Genomic DNA, 23105 nt, shown 5'->3' on the forward strand with positions numbered 1-23105 from the left:
CCAGACTATGAAGACAATTCTAGACAGCCTTGGCTGAGTTTAGTAGTTGGACAAAATGTGACTGCAGATTTGCTTCTGCATACCTGAAGAATGTTGGCCATTACTTTAAATTACAGATAATATACTACATTTTCTGTTGACTAAGATCAATACTAGGTTAATGTGCTACAAAGTAGCATGTAAGTAGTTAAGTAATGTACAAATACATTAGTGCAGTGTAAGACATTAGTTACTAACCTAAGAAGAATTACATAACACTGGCTAAGAATAATTTGTAAACATACCTCATTGAGAATGCACAGCAAGGTGGTGGTGGTATTATAGTTCATATAGGCCTAATTAATCAATCACTAAACTGACAATTTCAGTGAGGACTGATTGTAGAGGACTTATTCAGTCATCTTTCAGTTTTCATGCATCTTCATGTATTTTATCTTTGCAGTATTTGTTTGTAAAGCAAGTGCTTTTGTTATATAGATGGGCCTCCTGCAGCTGCAGTACCTTCGTTGCCTAATCTTCCCTCTGGAGCACATACATCCATCCTGCAGCCTCCTGCTGGACTGCTTGCACAGTGAGTGCTCCTGCACTGCTCCTGTCTCTAAGGGTGCATTCAGATTTGGCAGGTTTGGTTTGATTAAAATTATAATTGCGGTGTAAATGCTTTGAAAGTGTGGTTTGTTAGTGAGAACGCTGCCATCTGAACTCTGGTATGCACCAAATAAAGAGAACTTTGGTGCATTTCATTCAAAGTATGAACACAAAGGTGTCTAAACGGACCAAAGACTACATGAACCATCGTTTCCTCTGTGCATAACTTCTTTAATATGTGGGAAGGCAGAGTTTTAAAATGAGGTTGAGGCACATTTAAAGCCATCATAAAATAAAATTAGAAAAATGTTAAGCAAATGTTTGGTGGAGGGCTAAACACAAGCTCACACATTGTTTTTCGCTTGAGATTTAATGCCTTTTGTATATATAAGCAACCTACATATCTATGCTGCAAATGAAAATAAAAACATTGTCTCCAACACCCAATTGTTTTTTTTGTGGACAAGATGAGCTTAGACGTAAATACGTCTAATTTTTTGTAATCAAAGTAATTATTAGTAGAGTAAAGAGGCTTTATCAAATGCAGCAAATTTATTTTTGGTCACAAAGAAGAACAGCAAATGTCAGCACAATGAAATCGAATAAATTTAGTATGACTGTTGACTGTTGACAATTAATATGGAGGTATGGGCACTGACATTGTTTACTGTAGCCTAAGTCTTGGCTAGTTAATGAATGTATAACTTACCCTGCCAAATGGAGGCTGTACTTTTGCCTGGCTACTCCCACTGTGAGAGGATGACTAAAAGCACATTCTACTTCAATTTGTATTAAAAGTTACTATTTCAGAGTGACAAGGTTTTGCAAAAAAAAAGTGTATAAAAGATACACGGGTAATCCAGTCCATTACAAATTTTGAATTTCAGTTCATATCTGTGCCAATTTTTTTTCTTATACCCCATCAGTAAGTAGTATTTTTAATGCCTCTATAGATCAACTTCACAGCATGGCGTTGCCCTCTCTGGAATGGGGATTGGGATGCTTCCTCCTGACAGGCATCAGCAGCCCAAAGAAAACGCTCTGAGCTACAAGGAAGCACTTAAACAACAGGTACACTATAAAATGTATATGTCTGGTAAAAGCAGTGCACCTCTCCCCAGCCAGCAGTGCCTATTATAAATCATACATGTCTGTTAGCACGAAGTCCTGCTGTGGTGCACTGAACTGTGTTGTAAAAGGCTGGAAGTATAAGATTCCTGCAGTGATACTGTGGAAGGTCTGGAGTGTCTTGAATGTATGGAAGAAATGTCTCTTTAGTGATGTTTGCAGATACAGATTCCTTTGCAGTCAAATAGGTTCCTCCTGCAAAAAGAAATTAGTAATGAGCAAGACGTTGGGAGCACGTTTTGGGAGTATAGAGATTCAGAATGATTTTTGTGCCTCCTGATGGCCAAAGAAAAGGAGTCAGTGGAATTCTTTTATTGCCACACAACAATTTTAGTGGTGCTTGGATTTGTTGGAGCTCTGTGTATAAATCCACAGCAACCAATGAACAAGACAATAGTGTTTTTTATGTACTGTCAATATCCACTCTATGCTTGGGAAAGCATATTACGATGTAATTTATTATGATAAAATAGCATCAGGTTGCCCATTCCTATATGATGACAAATAAATCCCCTTATTGAACCTTCTTCTCTTTGTTCAAGTGAAAATAATTACCTAGTAACAGGAGTTCTGGACACTAATACTTTTGATCTGTGATGCAGATTGAAGAGAGGCAGGAGAGGAGACGGCGAGAAAGAGAGGAGAGAGACCACTATGACGCTAAACTGGAGGCTGAGATGAAAGTCTATGAACCCTGGGGGAGAGGAGGAGGTGGAGCTCCACTGAGAGATGACCGAGGCAACCTCATAAGTAAGGCCACAGTTTCTGCTACTCAGTATAGGGTGCATCTCATGGGTAGGATTCAGATTTGAATCTTAGTGGTTTCTCCGAAATGTCTTTGTTTCTAGGCGATCTGAAGCGAATGCACAGGACGAATGAGGAGGCATACATGAACCCAGAATCCCGTGGTAGAAGAGCCACAGAACCAGCGGCTCTGATCAGAGCCATATCAAGAGCAGAGGACAAGGACCCTGCTGCAGACAAAGTACCAGGTACCACACAGAATGTCTGTGTCCAAACAGCCTAATTTCTATTTGTTCCATCTGTATCATGTCAAGTACCACAGACAATTTTGATGCATTTCTCTGTACTTAGAAAAGAACTTAAAACCCGTTGTCTTGAATCTTTCTTAAAACGAAAACTATTAAGCGGTTGCTTAATTCTGTGAGTAAACGTGAAATATGTTACTACACTCACCGAGCACTTTATTAGGAACACCTCCTTGTATCTGCACTCACTGTCCATTTTATCAGCTCCACATACCGTACAGGAGCACTTTGACTGTAGTCCATCTGTTTCTCTGCATACTTTCACCCTGTTCTTCAATGGTCAGGACCCCCACAGCACCACCACAGAGCAGGTATTATTTGGGTGGTGGGTCATTCTTAGCAGTGCAGTAACACTGACGTGGTGGTGGTGTGTTAGTGTGTGTTGTGCTGGAATGAGTGGATCAGACACAGCAGCACTGCTGGAGTTTTTAAACGCTGTGTCCACTCACTGTCCACTCTATCACACATTCCTACCTTGTTTGTCCACCTTGTAGTTGTAAAGTCAGAGACGCTAGCTCATCTGTTGCTGCACAGTGTCTTGGTCATCCACTGGTCCTTCATCACTGGTCACAGGATGCTGCTCACATGGTGCTGTTGGCTGGATATTCTTGGTTGATGGACTATCCTCAGTCCAGCAGTGACACTGAGATATTTAAAAACTCCAGCTGCACTGCTGTGTCTGATCCACTCGTACCAGCACAACACACCACCACCACGTCAGTGTCACCGCAGTGCTGAGAATGATCCGCCGCCTAAATAATACCTGCTCTGTGGTGGTCCTGTGAGGGTCCTTACTGCTGAAGAACAGGGCAAAATGGGGCTAACAGTATATACAGAGAAACAGATGGACTATGGTCTGTAATTGTAGAACTACGAAGTGCACCTGTGTGGTAGGTTAAGCTGATAAAATGGACAATGAGTGTGGATACAAGGAGGTGTTCCTAATAAAGAGCTTGGTGAGTGTATATATTGCATATTTGAAAATACAGCTATTACAACCTAGCAATACAGGCTGTAAAGTAAGATGGACATAAACCGATTTAATAATTGAACTTTGAAACAGAGCAGCACACTAAAGTCAATTCCAGTTATATTCACTTTCCCTAAGATATCCAGGCAAGAGCATGTAAAAAGTCATTAGTATAGTGCTAATGAAAAGCTGATCCCATTTCCAAAAGAATGAATTGTAGATTTAATGAGTGTTTATACAAAACTACGTTTTGCATAAATGTTTGTTGAATTCAGCAATTTCCCTTTGACTCTGAATGTGAGTTTTGAGTTTTTTTTTTTTCAGGGACTAGAGGGGGGAACGGATCAAAATTATTATCTGGGGTAACTGATGGTGTGCTACATGTGGCAGATAGAGATTAGGTTAAAAAAAACTGCAGTATTTCTTTTGAGAACTGTCTGTTTTGGTCAGAAAGAAACTGTCATCGTCTGCCTTTGTCACAGACAGTTTACCAAATGAACAGGAGTGGCCATCTTTCCATGTACCATAAAGTAGCTGATTTTTGCATTGCTTCAACTGCATGCCTTCACTCTGCTGATGAATGTGACTCCTTGTTTACTCCTGTAGGTTTCACCTTTACCCAGCCCTCACCATACGCCCGAGGCAATGTCTTCACAGACCGTCCCACGCCCCAGCAGCTCCATGAGCAGGAGAAGTACAAAGAAAGTCTAAAACAGCAGGTAAAGAGCACTTCACCTCTTTGAACTTGTCCTTCTGGAATAGCTTCTGATAATGTGTGGGCTTTGGGTGCACAGATTGAGGAAAAGCGGAGGATGGATGCAGAGAGGAGGGAGAGGTTGAGGCTGGAAGAGGAGCGGGAGGAGAAGAGGCTGGCGGAGCAGAGGGCACGGATCCAGAGGGAGTATGAGGAGGAACAGGAAAAGAAGAAACGGAAGGAGATGGAGGTGTGCTTCACTGCTTTTCACACCATTGCAGAGGTCTTCCACTTCACTCCAGAAATATGAAATGTGACCTTGTGTTTTTTATTTTTTTTGTTTTTGGCCACCTGGGTTTAATTTTCATTTGATTTTCAGAGGGAATTTTGACTTTTGTTATGGAATGTTAGTCTTATAAAACACAATCAGCCACAGGCCTCTATAGCAACAAAACGGGGTTTATATAAAATTTGGTGGTTGTCTCACCTGTGCATTATAAATTTCACCACATTAAATTTTTGAGGCTGTGACATTAATATTTGAACAGAACTACTATACTGCTACAACAGTGCTGATAATATGCTGTAATGCTCAGCTTAATTTCAGAAGTGACACTGTTGTCTTTCATCTCAGATGAGACAAAAATTGCAGTGACAGATTTCAGATGCTCCCTTCTCTTGCAGCAAAGTGCCAAAAATCAGGAGATTATCCGGCAAGCTGAGGAACGGCGCAAAGAGGCCGAGGTGAAGAGGAAAGAAGAAGAGGCAAAGGAGAGTGAGGCTGTCAGACAGCAGTACGAGCGAGAGAGGCAAGCGCGGCTGGAACAGGTTAGTGATGGCAGCTGTTCTGGATGTTGTGAATTAGTCAGTGCAGGGGAGAGACATAGATTGATGAATCAATAGATGAACAGATGAATTCAAGGACAGATGGATAGAGAGATGCATGGATGGATTCATAGAGGGATTGATGGACGAATCAATGGATGGATCGATAGATGAATTGATAGATAAATAGATGGTTTGATGGATGGATTAAAAGATGGATAGGTAGATCGATGGTTGGATGGACAGATCATTGGATTGATATCTACATTGGTAGATGAATCGATAGATGGGTTGATGGATAAATCAATAAATAGGTGGTCATGCTCATCTCGCATTTGCCAAAAAACATCTAGATGACCCCAGGACTTTTGGGTGGAACTTTTTAGAAGACATAGGTTCCAGTACATCTGGTGTAAAGCCAACACCACATTCTACCATAAGAACATCATACCAACAGTCAAACATGGTGGTGGTAGTGTGATGGTCTGGGGCTGCTTTGCTTCTGCAGGACCTGGACAGCTTGTGATAATTGACAGAACAATGAATTCTGCTCTCCATCAGAAAATCCTGAAGGCGACCTTACACGGGCAGTTCATGCTTAAAAACTGTCCAATGCAGCCGATTTAAAACAATTCTGCAAAGAAGAGTGGGCAAAAATTCCTCCTCAGCGATGTAAAAGCCTTATTACAAGTTATTGCAAGCATTTTATTGCAGTTATTGCAAAGGGTGGCACAACCAGTTATTAGGTTTAGGGGGCAATTACTTTTTCACATTGGTGAATGGAATAATTGGAATGGTCATTTAAAACCTGCATTTTGTGTGTACCTGTTTGTGTGTTGTCTTTATCTATTATTAAAAGTAGTTGGATGATCTGAAACATTTAAATATCTCAAATTAACGAAAATAGAAGAAATAGGGCGCGCAAATGCATTGATAATCGCTAAATAGTAGGATCAGTAGATAGATTGAGGAACAATAGATTGGTGTATGGAAAGGTGGAATGAACAATAGGTAGGTAGTTCAGTATACGGATGGATGGATGGATGGATAAATGAAGTTTGATGATTATTTAAAAGCATACATACAGTCCTACAGTACATTTAACATAATAGCAAGGATAAAAACACACAGTCTAAAGGGTTTTTTCCATTGTGGTCTCCTTAAAGATCAAATAAAAAAACATTTCTAACATAGAATGATTGCATTTTCTGTAATATTTAGTAGTTGGCTGTACATATGGATATGTTACTGCACTGATTGTACCCAATGTTTAACAAATGAAAAGGACCACCGGTCGGAGTCCCCACCCATCCCCGCTGTGCAGAAAAGACTCGGCTATCAGCCTCCTCCGAGACCACCTTCACTGGACAGCCAGCGCTCGGCTGCCATTCTTTCTGTGAGTAACACACACACGAGCATATAGAAGGCATGTGCTGCTATTAAAATTTAATAGGAAAAAAAATTTCTGATTTTAAATTCTGATATTTTTATTTATTTATTTATTTTTTCCCAGTTTTTATAGTCAAACTTCTTTACTTACTAGAGCAATAACTGGGACATCACTGATGAACACAATGGATGGAATGGAGCGGAAGGAAAGCATGTTAATGTCTTGTCCTCTGTATGTGTGCTACCACAGGCTTCCTCACTTTCAACTCCTCGCTCCCCCCCAGTGCCTGCACGGAGGAACCAAATCAGAGCAACAGGTAGATCAGAGCGTCTTCTCCAGAGAATTCAACTTATTTATAGCCCTTTGTTGCAGACATACATAGGGTGCCAAGAGATGTCTTTTAATGCATCGACTCCTGACAGTGAAAGACTGACGCATTGAGGTTAAGGCTAACTGTGCGTGTGCCTGCGTTTCAGAGGAACAGCAAGGTGTGATCAGCGAATTGTCGGTCCTGCGTAGGCGCCTGAGAAGTGAGCAGAGGCGTCTTGAAGGGCAGTTACTGCAGTCAGACAGAGAAGACACACAAAGTCCCATGAAGAGCAGGTACTTATGTGATAAATACACAGTTACCCAGTTAAAAAAATTCCATTCAACATGAAGAATTTACACAGTGAATTGGATATGCTACATAATATTGAGTCAACAGTTTAAAATTTCTACGCTACTGAGATGGACTGTGTTGTTGTATCTAATCAAAACAAAGTAGGACGGAAAGGACAATAAATTTACTACAATGCTAATATTAGCTCTATTACACAGTACACAACAAACACAAAGCTTCACAAAAACCTAATAAATGTTAACTCTTAACTTCTTTTATGACAGCAATTCTCAAGTTTCTTTTTTAACTCGGGCTTAAATACTATTAATCCTCATCAGCAAATTGTGTAAAACATAAGGAGGATTTAAGAGACCTATATTTTAAAGAAGGAAAAAGAAATCATGCTATGTAATTCTTTAGAATGTAAAGCATTTTTGCTTAGTGGTGTAGTAATTGCTCAAGGTGACCTGAAAAGGACCAGAGGTGTCCACCTCTTTTGGAAGGCCTTCCCCGATTGATCAGAGTCTCCACCCTGATTGGTCCAAAAGCTGTTTATGCTCCTAAGAGGTCAAACTAAGCTGAAAGTTAGCTGGCTAAGCAACAAATCCTGCTACGTGACACAGGCCCCAGCACTGTCCTAACAGGGCAGCCTTTCATGTGAATATAAAATAAGTATCATTTGAAATTATTCACACTTGAAATGTCTGTTTTGAGTTGTGTGCTACATTTCTTATAAGTTGGGATTCATTTGTTAAAGCTGTTTAAACATTAGGTTAAATGAAGATTTCTTTTAATCTGTCAACTGCATCTGTAGTGTATAGTAATTTACTGCAGACAATAACTGACCCATTTCCCTGTGCTTACTAAAATAACAAAACCCACTGGGTTCCAGCACTCTTAATAGAAGCCAATGGGAAGGTGCTGAAGCTAAAGAAATTGTCCATAGATTTCTATTTTATGTCTCTTTTGAGTCAACATTTTTTTGTTCTTTTACTAAGTACAGGGAAACATTTCAAAGATCGCCTGTGGTAATCTACTGTCAGCCACAGATGTGCCAAATGGGGATTAGCTTGAGAAACACCAGTGTTCCTTTACTCGACCTCACTGCATGTGAACATACTCTGTAATATAACATTTTGTGTAGACAGGACATGAGATCAGTGCTTGAGTGAACTCAAGGCTCTATCTGACTTGTTCACAACTCTGTGCTTTTTGTATAAATTTGAAAGGATGCGACATCTCCAACCCTTTTCTTTTGAAAGGGTTGAAGATATGACGCATGAAATGGCAGATTTTTAAACTAAATCATGTGTTCGGTCTTCAATAAAATGAATCACAGAGTGCCTTTACATGGTGTATGTGATAAATCAGATCCATAACCAAACCCATGTGAGAATTTCTTTGGGTGGTTGCCCATTTTAAGGCTTTTGGGTGTTTGTAAGCTGGTTATCCTACATATACCAGGCTTTGAAACTGCTAGAGGACTGTATGTGGAAGGTGGTATCACTACTGTCCTGCTCAAACATGGAAGTCATCCAATTGCAGCATGCTAACATCGCCTATTTAAAGATCCCCAGTACAAAGATAAGCATGTGAATTGCATTATAGCATGTTTTTGGTAATGAAATAAGGAGTCAAGGCTTGTGTTTGTATGTATATGTATGTGTGAACAGAGACCACCCGCCGCTGGATGTTTTTGACATGGCCAGACTGCGCATGCAGGTTCCTGCTAGAAGACCCCCCTCAAACACAAGACCGATTAACACGCAAAACATAGAAGATTTCAATCAACTCAAGTACAGAGGTTAGTATTTCATAAGATATCTGGTGTCCTTTTGTATGTGTGTTTTTGTGTGAATGTGTGATGGTTAAATATGGATTTAATTTGTGTACGATTGTGTGAATAGATGGAGGTTTTGATTATGGTAGACAAAAATCTCTTCTATTCCATAGACCAAATCAGAATGTTTATTAACATAAAAGTTGGCTAAACTTCTGGGTGGATATCTGTCAGCTGGTCAGCAGTAAATACAAACAGAACAGACTGAACCAAAACACTGGCAATAATTGTAAAACCTTGTTGTTTCTGAGGCAGTCATGTGAAATGTAGTTTTTAGCGTTCTTAATGTCTGAAGTTTCTTTCTGATATGGTCAGCTCACTAATCTACACACGTCTTGGAAATAAATGTAACAGAGATGCAGCTTACATAGCTAGCTAACAGTCCTGAGCAGTAAGGAACTTATTTGGACTGCACCAAGAGCCTCAAATCAGAAAGTTAAGAGTGGAGTCTCTCACATCGTGCCTGCCTCCAAACAGCCCAGGCTGGGTTTACCAAAAGCATCTTGGCACAAAGACGATTAGCACTGCTTTTTTACCTCTTAAAGATGATTTTGGGGAACCAGGGCCTAGTGGGCAGAGCTGGCAACTGTGTTACTGGTGACAAGCTGGCATTAGGCCTGATAAACAAATATTGTTTCCCCACAGACATGCGGTCACTGTTTTTTCTAACATTTTCAGGATAACATTTAGGGAATATTTGCGAATGATCAATGCAGCCCACTCTTAAATAATTGTCAGGATTAGTTCAGAATCATGTAATGCTACCGGCATTATCCACCTAGGAGTAAGTCCTTTGCTGTTGTGATGTAACACTGATTTATCCTCTTCTGTTCTTCCCTGCTAGATGGACAATTCAAATTCATATTTTATAAGTGGTGCAAAACTGATATCACAATACTTGAAAACATTTTCATGATGTATCTTCTAGGGTTTAAACAGTTAGAACAGACACACTGTATGAGCAAAACAATAATACTACTTTTTAATGAAACATAGAATTGGTCAGTATTCTTTTAATACTGACAGTGTAATGAAATTTCAAAAAATTCTGTCTAGAACTACATTTTTATGTTTTGAGTCGACAACTGATCCGAGTACAACAAATTTCTGTCCAAAACTGACTCAAACCAGCCCATCACTCAGTATCAAATATAACCTGACAGGATAGCACAGGGGTGCACAACTCCAGTCCTGGATGGCCGGTGTCCAGCACAGTTTGGTGAATTACCTGCTTCAACAGACCTGATTACACTTTACATTTACATTTACAGCATTTAGCAGACGCTCTTATCCAGAGCGACTTATAAAAACTGCTTTGTCTATCCAGAGAAAGTATCTTCGCTAGTTACCAATAGGTTTAGAGAGAAAGCCAGTCCTGAGCTCAGATACTGCTAGAATCAGAAAGTCATTATTGACACCTAGAGAAAAAGGAATAGAGGTAAACACAGAACAGTGCAATACAATACATAAGTGCTGTACAATACATTACAATCAATACTTAATTCAGTGCTCATTTAAGTGCTGTATAAAGAGATGTGTCTTCAGTCTGCGTATTGAAGACAGCGAGAGACTCTGCGGTACGGACAGCCAGTGGGAGTTCGTTTCACCACCTGGGTGCCAACACAGAGAACAGTCTTAATGCTTGCCTTCCACGCGCCTTAAAGGATGGCGGGTCAAGCCGAGCTGTACTCAAAGCTCAAAGGGCTCGTGGTACAGTTCGAAAGTTTCACCATTGCCATCAATTAGGGAGGAGCTGGTCCATTTTTGGCTTTGTAGGCAAGCATAAGGGTTTTAAATCTGATGCGTGCAGCTACAGGAAGCCAGTGAAGGGAGCGCAGCAGTGGGGTGACGTGGCTGAACTTTAGGAGATTGAAGACGAGCCGCGCTGCTGCATTCTGGATGAGTTGCAGAGGCTTGATGGCCTGCATTGGAAGACCAGCCAAGAGCGAGTTGCAGTAGTCAAGCCTTGAGATGACAAGAGACTGCACTAGCACCTGGGTGGCCTAGACACTTTTCTTTTAATTACCAGGTTAAGTGGGTGTGTTTGAGCAGGGAAACCTCCAAACTGTGTTGTGCACCCCTGGGATAGCACCAGTAACCATGTAGTGACAAAAATAGCTAGAATAATAGCTAGGGTAAATAAAACACATAAAACAACATAAAATATGATATAATCAAATAATCAGCTGTTCGTAATTTAAGTTTAAATTCTGCTTTTACAAATTTTGTCAAGAAATGCCAAAAAAAAAAAGCATCTCAAATGTTTCTTTAGCGTAGATAAACTTTACATACTGTGCTGTTCTCATGCCGTGCAATGCTGATACAGCATTGGCAATTTTTTTTTTGTGGCCGCACTACCTTTTCTTTAACCAATTCACTGTCCTTGGTGCTGAGGGGTGGGGGAAATAATAATATAACTTACTCAGCCACTGGCACCACACTTTGTACTAAGCCAACACACAATCTTTTTAGCTTTAAGGTTGTAAAAGTAGAGAAGAATAAAGTAAGGAGTAAAACTACAACTTGAAATTTGAACCCGACCCAATCCCGACACATGTTTGAGAAATGAAGTCTGAGCCAGTAACATTCACTTCCATAAAAACAAAGTCATTACCCTAATGTAAAGCAGCCATATAGTTGCAGATCTCTGTGGCACTCTTGTGTTAAGTCAGCCAAATCCAAGCACTTCACTTCAGCCTCCAACTGCTAGAATACCTTGCATTAGGGTAAAGCTTTCTCTTGATCCATCCAGGGAGATGTCAGAATAACCAGGATGGAAGGCTGCAGTAATTGTCCAATCTCTGATATTGTACTGATATTGCTTTTATGGCTTCAAGTTGAAGTAATGGAACAGCTTTTAGGCTGAAAGTTTTAGTTGGTTTGTCTCAAGTTTGTCCAGAAGATCTCTTCACATTCAAGCCAGAGTGTAATGATGTCATGAATTGAATTGCTTAAAATACAGCCATCCATAAAATCTTGGCAGCATCATTATCATCTTCCAGTGAGTGTGCCAAAACTGTTACAGCAGAAGACCACTCATCACGGACGGTCTCAGATTTTGCTAGCATATTTACGAAAGGTTGCATGATATGGACAAAATACTGATACATGTTGCGATTTGTATATTAAAAATGAACCATTTTTTAATACAGTAGATTTTTTTTTTATAAAGAAATTGTGCTTAATTAATTCTCCTCAATGCCCACACCTGTATTTATTTATCCAACTAGATCAAGCAGTGGTGTGGCTCTTGTCTCTAAGGTTGTAGATTCTTGCTGCATCTCCAGGTGCTTTGTATTATAGCTTGAAATATTTATCTGGACATCATTTCTCTAGCTCAGGTCAAGTTCAACTGTGTTGGTTCTTACAGCCAGCCTCCCACTTTTAATAGGTTTTATCCTGCATTTCCCCCCGCATTAGTTTTCCTCCTTACTCTATTCTTCACTACTTTTATTACCTTAAATCTGGCACGCTGGAATCACCCACTCAGCACTTAAGTCCACACTCCTGAGAAAATGGGACATAAACAGTGAATCGATTCAGGAAAGTACTTTTCAGTGCAGTCCGAGCATTTTATTTATTTATTTTTTTATTTTTTTGGCTAAACATATTTTTGTGTGTTCAACATAACATTTAGGTAGCATGTTCTACATCCAGAAATATTGTTGTAGGATTAAACAGGTGAAGATATATTGCTATATCAGCACCCCATAGCATGAGTATAGCACATTATGGACTAAAGAAGGTTTGAGCTGCTGTTTGAAAGCATTATTTGTCAAATAAATTCAGCAGAATTTGAACTTAATATTGTGGACAGCTGATTGTTATCAGCATATTATTTTATTTGGGTTTGTATTTTATTTATTTATTAGAATGACTGCTATTATTGTCAATACACAGTAACTGTAACTGTCATGTCAGGTTTTATTCTGCACCGAGTTATGGGCCTGTTCAGTTTATTTTGGGCAGAATTTTGCTGTTCTTGTGTTGTTTTTGGACTCAACTTGATGTTAGTTTTTCAGGTTCAGGCAGAATTTTGTCAGGCAGGTATGGACTCAAAACGCGATGCTGTGTGTTTTCTGATTAGGCTCGTTCAGAAACTTCTTAGGCTGTCTTTAGGCTCAGGCCAAAATTTTAGGCCCGATGAAAGCTCTGCTTTGTATCGCTTTGGCTTCCACTGTTTGCACATTTTTCAAGTCACTCTGGATAAGACCATTAGCTAAATGACCAAATGTAAATGCATATGTAAAAAACTGTGTGATTGGTTATAGAGCTGTGTGCATATTGCAGCCCTCTGCAATATCAGTATTGCAAAGGCTATAATTGTAATAAAAATTAACAAATGATTTACCCTGCACTGTCATAAATAACTGGACGCAAAAGGGCAAAACATTTTGCCCCTTAAAACAACTACAGTACCAAAGTACACCCCCAAAATAACGTTATGAATGTGATAAACTGATATGAATTCATTTAGAATAACTTAGTATGAATGAATGTCAAATTCTGTTGCTGACATCATTTAGCCATACACATTCTCATATTCTCGTTACGTTAAAATGCTATTTTGTGTATGTCTCATTTATTTATAAAATGCCCTTGAATTCCAGTCAGTAAGTGCAACAATTTCCCCTTGATTAGATGGGGAGAGCCGTATCTCCTGTGAAGTATGACTCAGCACCCAGCTGTACACCTCTGCAGGACTCGGTGGGGAAGTGCTTAGTCACTGCCTTGTTTTTAGCACTGGTTCACAGATACAGAGGTGTTTTACTTACTGATTCACAGTGTCTGTGTCTTGCTGCGAGTGTGAGAGTAGCGTTTATTCTTAGATCAGTGATGGAGAGTTTTGCTCTGGTCTGATGCACTGCAGTAAAGGGAGTCCAGGTCTAACTACAGCCGTCTCTGCTGCCTGTCCTGTCATCAATATTAGGGTGGTCACTGTAATGTCAGCAATCGAGTAACCTGTCAATTAGTTTGCCAATTAATGAAGTAATCAGAGTTTTAAAAAAGGCCAACGAAACGGTGCATAGCTATTTAAAGCAGCCTGTTTCAATACTGTTTATGAATTTTTATGGACTGCACTCCCGCATCAGTGCATTTTACCGTCTGAACGAGCCATAGAAATAACCCAGGTTATGTTAATCCTGTGCAAATCCACATTTCAGCAGGGCTGCCTACTCTCACGCATTGGTCGTGAGTCTCAATGTTACTTCAACAAGCCAGCATGTTTCAGCATCATCCACAGAGCAGAAAATAATTTACCTTGTGTGAAAAATGACAACTGCCCAGTTCATCTGACATTAAACTGACCAGTTAAGAGTTAATCCCACAGTGGCTAAAAGATTTCCCTTTGCTTTTGAGTGACAGAGGTAGTTTGTTTAATTAAAAAAAATGTGTTTTGTTGATTATCTAAATGAAAATAAGTTCACTTTTCCACTACTATGAACTTAATGTGGCATTTCTCTTTTAGTGCACAATTTCTCTGTTTTTTGCTAAGTTTAACATATGGCGGGGGTTGGTCCTCTAGTTCTTACTGTGAGTAGTGAGAGTAGAATCATGCAAATTTCCAAGCAATCATTGTTCATTTATTTGAAATGATTGTATTTTGGAAAGGCTATGCAGGTCCAATTTTGTGATTATTTTTAAAAACCCTAGTGATTTACATGATTTGATTTTATTACTAATAATCAGCACTGATGGCCCTACTTGAATCCAAGAAGCAGAGCTGTTCATCTGTGGGCGTATGTATTTATGTGTTGCAGACAGTGAGTCTCGCGAGCAAGTGAGGCAGGCGTATCCAGATCCGCCCAGTGATGAGGCCAGTCTGGAGCTCCAGCAGCAGGCTCTGCTCCGAGAGCAGCAGCGCAGACTCAATAACATGAGGAGAGCCAGAGTCAACGGTCAGACATCCACCCACACGCCAGGGCTGTCACTATCAATTATATATTCGAAACGGATTAATAATGATTGACAGTTTATTCAATTATTATAGTTTTAAAAAGGGAAGAATAAAAAGATTCCGAAGTGTTTCAATGGCAAAAGAACTAGGATGCTTTTAAAAAGCCATTAAAACCGTATCTGTTATATACAAAACGCATATCATTGCTGTCGGAACAAAAGCTTGTATCTCCATCTTTTTCGCATCATTTGAAAATGCCAGCCAGCTGCCCTTTACATTGAGTTAAAACTCCATGATGAGCAGACCAATAGAAATGGTCCAAAATGACATGGAACAAAATTTTATTAACATTATCATTAACATACATTTACAGTTAAAATTTTTTCCTTCTTCTGTAGTTACTGTTTTGGTGATATGGTTTCCCACAGTAACAATATAAAAGGGTTTGTCTACCATGTTATGTTTGTGTTTGAACAAGACATCAGTAAGAAAATTTTTAAAATACGTTTTGCAAACTGCCAACTAATCACATTATCATATTTAATTGATTAATCATGACAGCCCAACACACTCATTAAGCCTTATTCTCTCTCATACGTATGCTCATATGAAATCACTCTTTCTGTATCTACAGTATTTCCCCATGCTTCCCCCTGCTTTCATGTAGAAACAAACCACTCTGATTTAATACGAATCAAGTTAATTTGATTTAGTAAGGGATCTGGCAACCTTCAGGAGACTTACAAATGGGTCTAATTCTAAAAGACCTAAAAGAGGCCTCTGTAGTCCAATTTCGTGCCAGTGGCTTCGTTACTCAAAATAAATGTTTAAAAACGCAAAACATTTTTCTTATTTAAACCAATTTCCCAGACCCAGATTAAGTTTAAGATTAAGCTTGGACTGAATAGGCTTTTTAGTTGTGAATCATTGCTGACATTGCAGTGTAATCTAAGATTAGGCCTAGTCCATATCTCAGAAACCAGTTTTCTAATATACAGATCTTGTTCATGTATAAATTGTATAATTCTAGATATTTTACACTGTACCTTTTCAAGTAAAATTATCTCGAATCTAATCCATATATTCAGTATTTCTTTTTCGCTGTCATTTAAGATGGTTGTAAGAATGTTATAACATTATTGTACTTATTTCTAGGCATTTTTTTTACATAAGTCGTTTCATCTAGTAAATTTCTTATTCTGTTGGCAGATCATTTTGCTTGTTCCAAGCATTATTTCTTGAAATAAGCAAAATTATCTGGCTGAAGAATTTAAAAAACAAGTTGTAAACGTCTATAAATAAGTTCAATAATATTCTTACAACATTCTCAAAATGAGAAATATTAGGTATTTTCACTGTAATTTAGATGTTTTGACTTGCCAAGACAACATTTTTTGCAGTGTAGCATTTTAGCCTTTGTGGCTTTGATTTAAAATTAGCAATGTTAGTTAATTAAATTAATAATTTTACACTAATTCTACTGTCTTTCTGATGGCACTGTGGGATTCAGCACCTTTTTATCTTTATGAATTGTGGTCTCTTACTGAGTTGCTTTCCTAGTACCCCTTCACTCTCTCACACACCCTCATACCCGCACTCTTTCTGTGTATTGACTCCTCTCTATCTTGTTAGATTACTTTGACCTGTCGTCTCCGATGAAGCCTCCTAATCAGCGGGTGAGTGAGATAGATGTGGCAGTGTTGGGCGCTGCGCCGGCCTGTTTAACTGACCCAGTTTTTCGTGGCCTTTCAGGATAACTGCACTCTGTTTCCTCTCTCTCTGACAGCTCTGTTTATTGACATGACATTTTTATTGATGTGTTTATGCCTGCAGAAGGAGCGCCGCACTGAAGAGGCAGAGAGACACTCCCTGCTACAGTCCGAGAGTGCTTTTATTGGTGAGCGCCTATAAAACCCAACATAGACCTTCATAACAGGGAGCGGATGTAAATTGCAGGGAGGTACTGTGTACTCTGGCGAGAGTAGACGCCATCTCCAATTACCTGAAGGCAATCTTTTCCTGAGGCCAACATGTAAAATGTGCGATAAAATAAATTATTGGGCTTTAATAAGATGAAATTGTGAGTATTGTTTAAAGAGACTGTGTTTTAAAGGCTTTAAGGCAGGAGCTTTGTGGTTGTGGCCCTGAGAACATGGGGCTATTTGAGGAGCAGCCAGTGCATCGCACCACTTTTAGCCAGCTTCACTGAGTGCCAGTTAGAAGTTAGCAGCAGTTGATGAGAACGGCAGCCAGTATGACCCAACTGAAGGACAGAACAGAGAAGTGATGAGCAGAGAGAGCGCACTAAGCCTGATCATATTTCCAAGCTGTTTTATATACCGCCAGGAGCTTTAGATCCTCCTCATAGAGTGATGTGGAAAGACCACGGCATGGAGCACTGCCCAACAAACGTTCTAATGTTGGCGGGCAGCTTTATACTGTTGCAGAATAAGAATGAACAAGACAAATGAACCAGTGTGAGAGGGGCCGTTCTAGAACAGTATGAATAGGGAGAACGTTCTCGCACAGTGTAAACCAAAGGGCAACATTCTAGAAACCAAATGTGGGGGGAAAACATTTCTAGAACAGTGCAAGTCAGTGCAGAGCTTTCTCATGCACCTAGATCGAGGGTTGAACATTTCTAGGACAGGAGTAACGGGGAGATGAACAATCTAGTGTCCGAAATGACTGTATGTTCTGCTCTGTGTTTTCAGACACCACTATAAAATAGCAGAACCCCAAAATAGCGCACTCTATAGTGGATGGCAGTTTTGGACACAGCGTAGGACAGCATGAATGGACGGGGGGGTGAACATTCTAGGATAGCAGGAATGGGGGTGAACATTCTTGTACACATTAATTGGGGGTGAACATTTCTAGGATAGCAGGAATGGGGTGAACATTCTAGTACACTGTGATTGGGGAGAAAACATTCTATGACAGCATAAATGGGGGGGGCATGAACATTCTAGGACAGCATGAATGGGGAGACGAACATTATAGTACAGTATGATGGGGGGTGGACATCATTGAAGGACAGAGTGCAATTAATCTACTTCAAGGGTACAGAAGTGTTTGTACTGGAGTGTGTAAATGGCTGTTTCTCCCTCTGTACAGATGCTAATGGTTATTCATTCTCAACAACACCTCAGCCAGAGCGGAGGGCTGGCCAGAGCTCTGCTAGAGAGAGGAGACGGCAAGCAAGGACAGACTTTGATGATGCAAGTACTTTTCATTAAAAGAAGAATCATCATAAAACAGTCTGTGTCTGACTGAAGGAGAAAAGCAGCGTGATATTGGAGCTGCAGTGTTCATAACGACCGTGCTGTGGTTGCATGCAGGGCTTGGAGACCCCCAGCAGAGAGAGGAACGGCCAGTCTCTCGGCTCAGCGAGCAGCTTTCAACTGGACAGAGTCCGAGAGCACAACCAGCGCAGGATGAGAGCACTAGACGACATGAGTGCGCAGGGCTGGAGATCAGGTGAGAAAAGTGATCCATCCAGTGCGTTTTGACATAGCTTGTTGTAATTGGACTGCTTTTTGTATTGTTTCTCTTAATATCACACCAATGGGAACCTGTGTATTTAGCTTTTGTGTATTTTAAACTGTACTTAAAATCTGAAGGACTCAGGAAATGCATCAGTGTTAACTAATTTTTATCTATTAATACCACTAAAACTCAGTATTGTGGGTTACCAACGTATCACTACCACTATATATGTTAATTTCAAATAATAATAATTTTGTATGCGTCTGTCCATGCGTTTGTATGGATAGATGAATTCATACTGAAACACCATGACTAAACCTGAGGATTGAGGGAGACCTAGTCAGGTTTTGCAGTGTTGGCTTAAGATGAGATGCTTAAAATGTACTGTAAGGTGCAGGTGTTGATCTTAGGTGGTGACAGTTACTGATTTACAAAGACATCTTGGTTCTTTCACTGAGAAAGCAAAGCTTGTGTTAGGACTATTTATTATAATAGAAAGTAAACTGTGTTTGGTTGGAAGTGACACCAGGGTGCTGATCAGTCACTAAAGCTTTATTCAAATATTGAAATATTCCTTACGCTCCAGGAGAAATATCTGCTGATGAAGAGGACGACCTTTGGCAGCAGACTCCGTCACCGGCCCCTGCTAGGCGTGTTTCTACGACAACAGTTGCTACGGAGCCCTGGCTACGCCCCGGCACCACTGAGACACTGAAGAGGTTGATGGCGGGTCGCAGGCCATCCAGCCGCGGCCCGCTGAATCGCGAGTGGGAGGGGCCGTCCACCTATCACGGTTAAGCTCAGGGTCATCACGGTAACACTAGAGTGCACTTTCTCCATATTGAATCCCCTTTTCCCCCACCATAGAAGTCATATGTACAACCAAAGAAGTCTGTTTATTTCTCTAATTTGCTCCACCCACAAATGTCTTTCATAGCAACTGTTGCTAGGCTGGATGAACTACAGAATATTGGGACAATCCTGTTCAATTTAATGAGAAATTGCAGCACACAGGTTTGTCAGAATTATTCACATCTGACTGTTATGATGTTTGAATCACTGCACTGTCACCACAACCTTGTGTCAACTTTGTGGTGTTCTAGCTAATTAAAACTAGGCAGGGGAATTCCACCAGTTTTTAAAATTTCTGCATAATTCATTCATTCATAGTGGTCTGATGTGAAATGGTTCATTGTAGAGAAATGTAACAATTCAGATTCTTTTATAGTGGTGGTGATCGGAATCAGGGGTCACCCAAATATGTCTGTCAAAATATTACAGGTATGTAACACGTTTTCTGAGTTTTATTATGTAATGCAGATAATCATAAAAGAATAGTAAGTCTGGGTACTGTAGTGCCTCTCTTTCACGTTTCTGCCATGAATGGATTAAAATAAAGGTTTAACCTTCTCAAAATTAACAAAAACAATGTCTCAGGCATCAGGCAGTGAATTCATAATTATTTCATGTAATAACTTTGTGAGAGGGATTTTAGAGGCATTAAACTCTTCAGACGTCTGGTTCCTAGCACCATCACTTTGCACAATTCTGACTACGTTTTTCTGTAACAGAGCATTTCACATCAAACCACTCACCACTCTGAATGACACTGTCTACATCTTAAGTATTATGTTAAAAAAAAAAAGGAATTCTTCTTTTAATAACAAACTCTAAACTGATGTATTGACAAAAAACAGTTTTACTGGTTTTTAACAGCTTGTCCAACCTAACAGCAGGTGTTTTTAGAAGAATGCATTTGTGGCCGGAGCATAGATGACTAATTCAATGACTGAGCCCTGCTTGGTTTCTCCCCCCCACCCCCCCCGCCCCCATTGCCTTTTTCTATGTTGAATTACCTTGACAATGAGAAGTGGTCCTTTTATGTAGACTATGAATTGTAATGCATTGAGACACTTGCACAATCTACAAAAGGTCAGATGGATCCTAGATTAAAGCCATAAAGCAGAAGCAACTACAGAAGCGCAAAGCAGCGTCAGCCATTATGTCTTGCCCTCTTGCCAGCCAGCAGAGCCTGGGAGGAATTACTACTCAGAGGTCCCATCTGCTGCACCCTGCTGCATGTTTGCTTGTATGAAATGCCTTTTTCCCCCCTTTGTCAGAATGTGTTTATTGAATGTATAACAGGATTGTAATTATGATGTCTGTAACAAAAAGCTTATTTAACTTGAACTTTGCAGAGAAATTAATAAATTATTTTATCTTTTGTAGCCATCATCTTTCACTGTTGAGTGCAGTTCATGCTGAATAAGTCACAATTCTTTCCACAAATAAACCAAGTTCAAAAACTTTATTGACCTATGACCTGATTAGGATGTGTGGGATGATAACCAGTATTGTACAGAGTTGTACAGATCATTTATTCCACATAGAAAACTTTACAGTGCTGTACCATTATACACGTCTTCACCATAACCAGGAATGCTTCAGATCCTTACACCAACAGTTTAAAGCGCAACTAACGTTATTCGTTATGTTCTATACAATACAGCCCATCCCCGAACCAAAGAGATTTAAATATATTAGCTTTTTAAATTTGTACACATACAGTGAAGCTTACTTCAGAGGGATATATAGACCAGTGATTCAGATGCAGCTCACATTAGGTTGCAATTTTTCTTTTTTCAAGTTCCAGTTTTTTTTTTCTTAAGTATCCCAGTTGTCGCCTTCTTCATGTGTTTACTTAAAAAAGCATCAGTACATATAAAATGGAATAATTTAACTATATATAATAGAATATATATAGTTGATATCAATTAGAAATCTCAGACAACCTGGGAGAGATGGCATAGTTAAATAAATTATCACAAAAGTAAAAATCTCCAGTGCATTTGAAAAGGAAAACAAGTGCAGCAAATTCAGAGAAAACCAAAAAAAAATTCAGAAATAAAGTCTAGTGTTATGAGATTATATTACAAAGCTGCTTTTTTCTGTACATCTAATTTAATCCAAGGAGCTATTCATGCTAATGTTAGCCATTAGCGGTGCAAAAGACAAAAACAAACAAAAAAAAAAAGGGCGTTAGAATCATTGAGTAACGGACATTACTCTTCGTTTTTAACTACTGATCGTTTGCTTGATGCTGAAACCTTTTTTCATTCAGACAGTTTTAAGATAATGTCAAGACAAAGCAAGAAACACACCGTTTTGAAATATATCTGAACCTTCTGAGGTTCTCAGAGGTCGAGTAATTAAATAGCTGTTATAATCACCAGTATGATCCTGTAGATGATTTCTGAGTCTATTGTACAAAGCCCTGGTCATTTTTTTTGTCCAGTAATGGGATGTGGTTTCTGTCCCAGGATCATCTCGAATAGTCCAGTGTAGACCCTGGCAGAAGTGGTGGGATGCTACCAGTACCTTCAACACGTTCTTCAGCTCACTGATAGTCCCATCATTTCCTGGGCTTCCCTATTGCCCTTCTTTTGGAGAGATTAGAATCCTAAACCAGTTGGACGGCAGATAAAACGAGGGATCTTCTGATTACTTCAGCTCAGTGAGGGACGTCTTTAGGCCTCCTGTGGGGTTTGAGGGCTGGAGGGCTCTGAGCTCAGCTCCTGCTCCGGCTCCAGAGTCTGAGCGATGTGGAACACCAGCCCGATCCGAAGGAAAAACTTCCTCAGCACTGCTCTCAGCTCGGGAATCAGGTCGAACTGCATGATCTCGCATAGGAGAGGGTAGTAGCGGGTGGCGTGCGCCTTGAACTGATGACAGAGAATTTATATAAACATAAATATACTTGTACAAATATTTACCCACAAGTACAGTCTGTTTCTTAATAGGGTCACTGTTGTAAGAAAACCTCAAATCAAGCATTCACTGCAGATTGAGGAGCAGATGGATATAGCATCTGTTAAAGGGCCTATATCACGGAAATCTGAATTTTCCACATTTTTTTGTTGTTTCTAATGAGGGAGTTTAATGTAGTACGTCAACATTTTTAAAATTGCTCACCAAAGCATTCCCTCAGACATTTTTAGCAAAACGTGCACTGCCCAGTTCAAGCAGTCCGTATATGGAAGCTAAGCTGCAAAAACAGCCTGAGTTCAATGTTTTTGTGATGTCACAGAAAACAACGTTTTTATATATAGCTGCCTATTTTGCCTACATTCTTTAGAAGCGGGGGTTAAATCGGGCTGGCGCGCGCTGGAACTGAGCTCCAGCATCTTTGGTTCATTGTAATACAAAGGGAGCTCTGGTACTGTCATTGGTAAGATGCATAAATCATTTGCAATAAAACCTTCATTAAATCCAATTAAAACCTTTAAACTGTTTTGCAATGAACAACCTCCAAAAGTCCATCTGTTGTTTTGCCGCTGCATGTGTTTTGGCATTTTAGGTGGCTCAACCTCATGTTGTTTTACAGATTTTCACAATCATGTAGGGCATCCTGAATCCTCCCATTTCATGATGTTTTAACTGAAATACCTAAAATAGATATGTAACTGAATACATGTGTAAATTATGCCTCAATCTTTGTAGCAGAGGTCACGACTGAGGAAACTAAAGCAAATATTTGTTCTTATAGTAAGCCTTTTTTTCTGTGAATAGGTTTTTGTGAAATTTGACATTCTTGCCTAAATATGATGTTTAACTACTTTGCCAGCTGACTGT

At 39.7% G+C, this 23105-nt stretch overlaps 2 protein-coding genes across 7 annotated transcripts in view; one reads left to right on the plus strand and one right to left on the minus strand.

Moving 5' to 3' along the window:
* The window catches only part of LOC118798947 (centrosome and spindle pole-associated protein 1), a 32536-nt gene extending 12253 nt beyond the window's left edge, over positions 1-20283 (plus strand). For 4 of the 5 annotated variants that reach the window (XM_036558579.1, XM_036558582.1, XM_036558583.1 and 1 more), the window contains 17 exons: positions 478-571; positions 1542-1659; positions 2319-2466; positions 2565-2708; positions 4342-4454; positions 4530-4679; positions 5114-5257; positions 6540-6650; positions 6894-6960; positions 7121-7247; positions 8919-9049; positions 14848-14985; positions 16617-16660; positions 16818-16881; positions 18102-18205; positions 18326-18464; positions 19060-20283. In XM_036558579.1, the coding sequence (XP_036414472.1) occupies positions 478-571; positions 1542-1659; positions 2319-2466; positions 2565-2708; positions 4342-4454; positions 4530-4679; positions 5114-5257; positions 6540-6650; positions 6894-6960; positions 7121-7247; positions 8919-9049; positions 14848-14985; positions 16617-16660; positions 16818-16881; positions 18102-18205; positions 18326-18464; positions 19060-19271 (2048 nt within the window). In that variant the 3' untranslated portion in view covers positions 19272-20283. Of the gene's footprint in view, positions 1-477; positions 572-1541; positions 1660-2318; positions 2467-2564; positions 2709-4341; positions 4455-4529; positions 4680-5113; positions 5258-6539; positions 6651-6893; positions 6961-7120; positions 7248-8918; positions 9050-14847; positions 14986-16616; positions 16661-16817; positions 16882-18101; positions 18206-18325; positions 18465-19059 lie in introns of those variants that run through there. The other variant, XM_036558584.1, reaches the window with a different exon arrangement.
* Positions 20284-20762: 479 nt separating this feature from the next.
* Positions 20763-23105, minus strand: part of arfgef1 (ADP-ribosylation factor guanine nucleotide-exchange factor 1 (brefeldin A-inhibited)) — a 95768-nt gene continuing 93425 nt past the window's right edge. For both annotated transcript variants that reach the window (XM_036558578.1, XM_036558577.1), the window contains one exon: positions 20763-22195. In XM_036558578.1, the coding sequence (XP_036414471.1) occupies positions 22001-22195 (195 nt within the window). In that variant the 3' untranslated portion in view covers positions 20763-22000. The remainder of the gene's footprint in view (positions 22196-23105) is intronic.

Source organism: Colossoma macropomum, unplaced genomic scaffold (assembly GCF_904425465.1).
Source record: "Colossoma macropomum unplaced genomic scaffold, Colossoma_macropomum, whole genome shotgun sequence".
NCBI classification, from domain to species: Eukaryota; Metazoa; Chordata; class Actinopteri; order Characiformes; family Serrasalmidae; genus Colossoma; species Colossoma macropomum.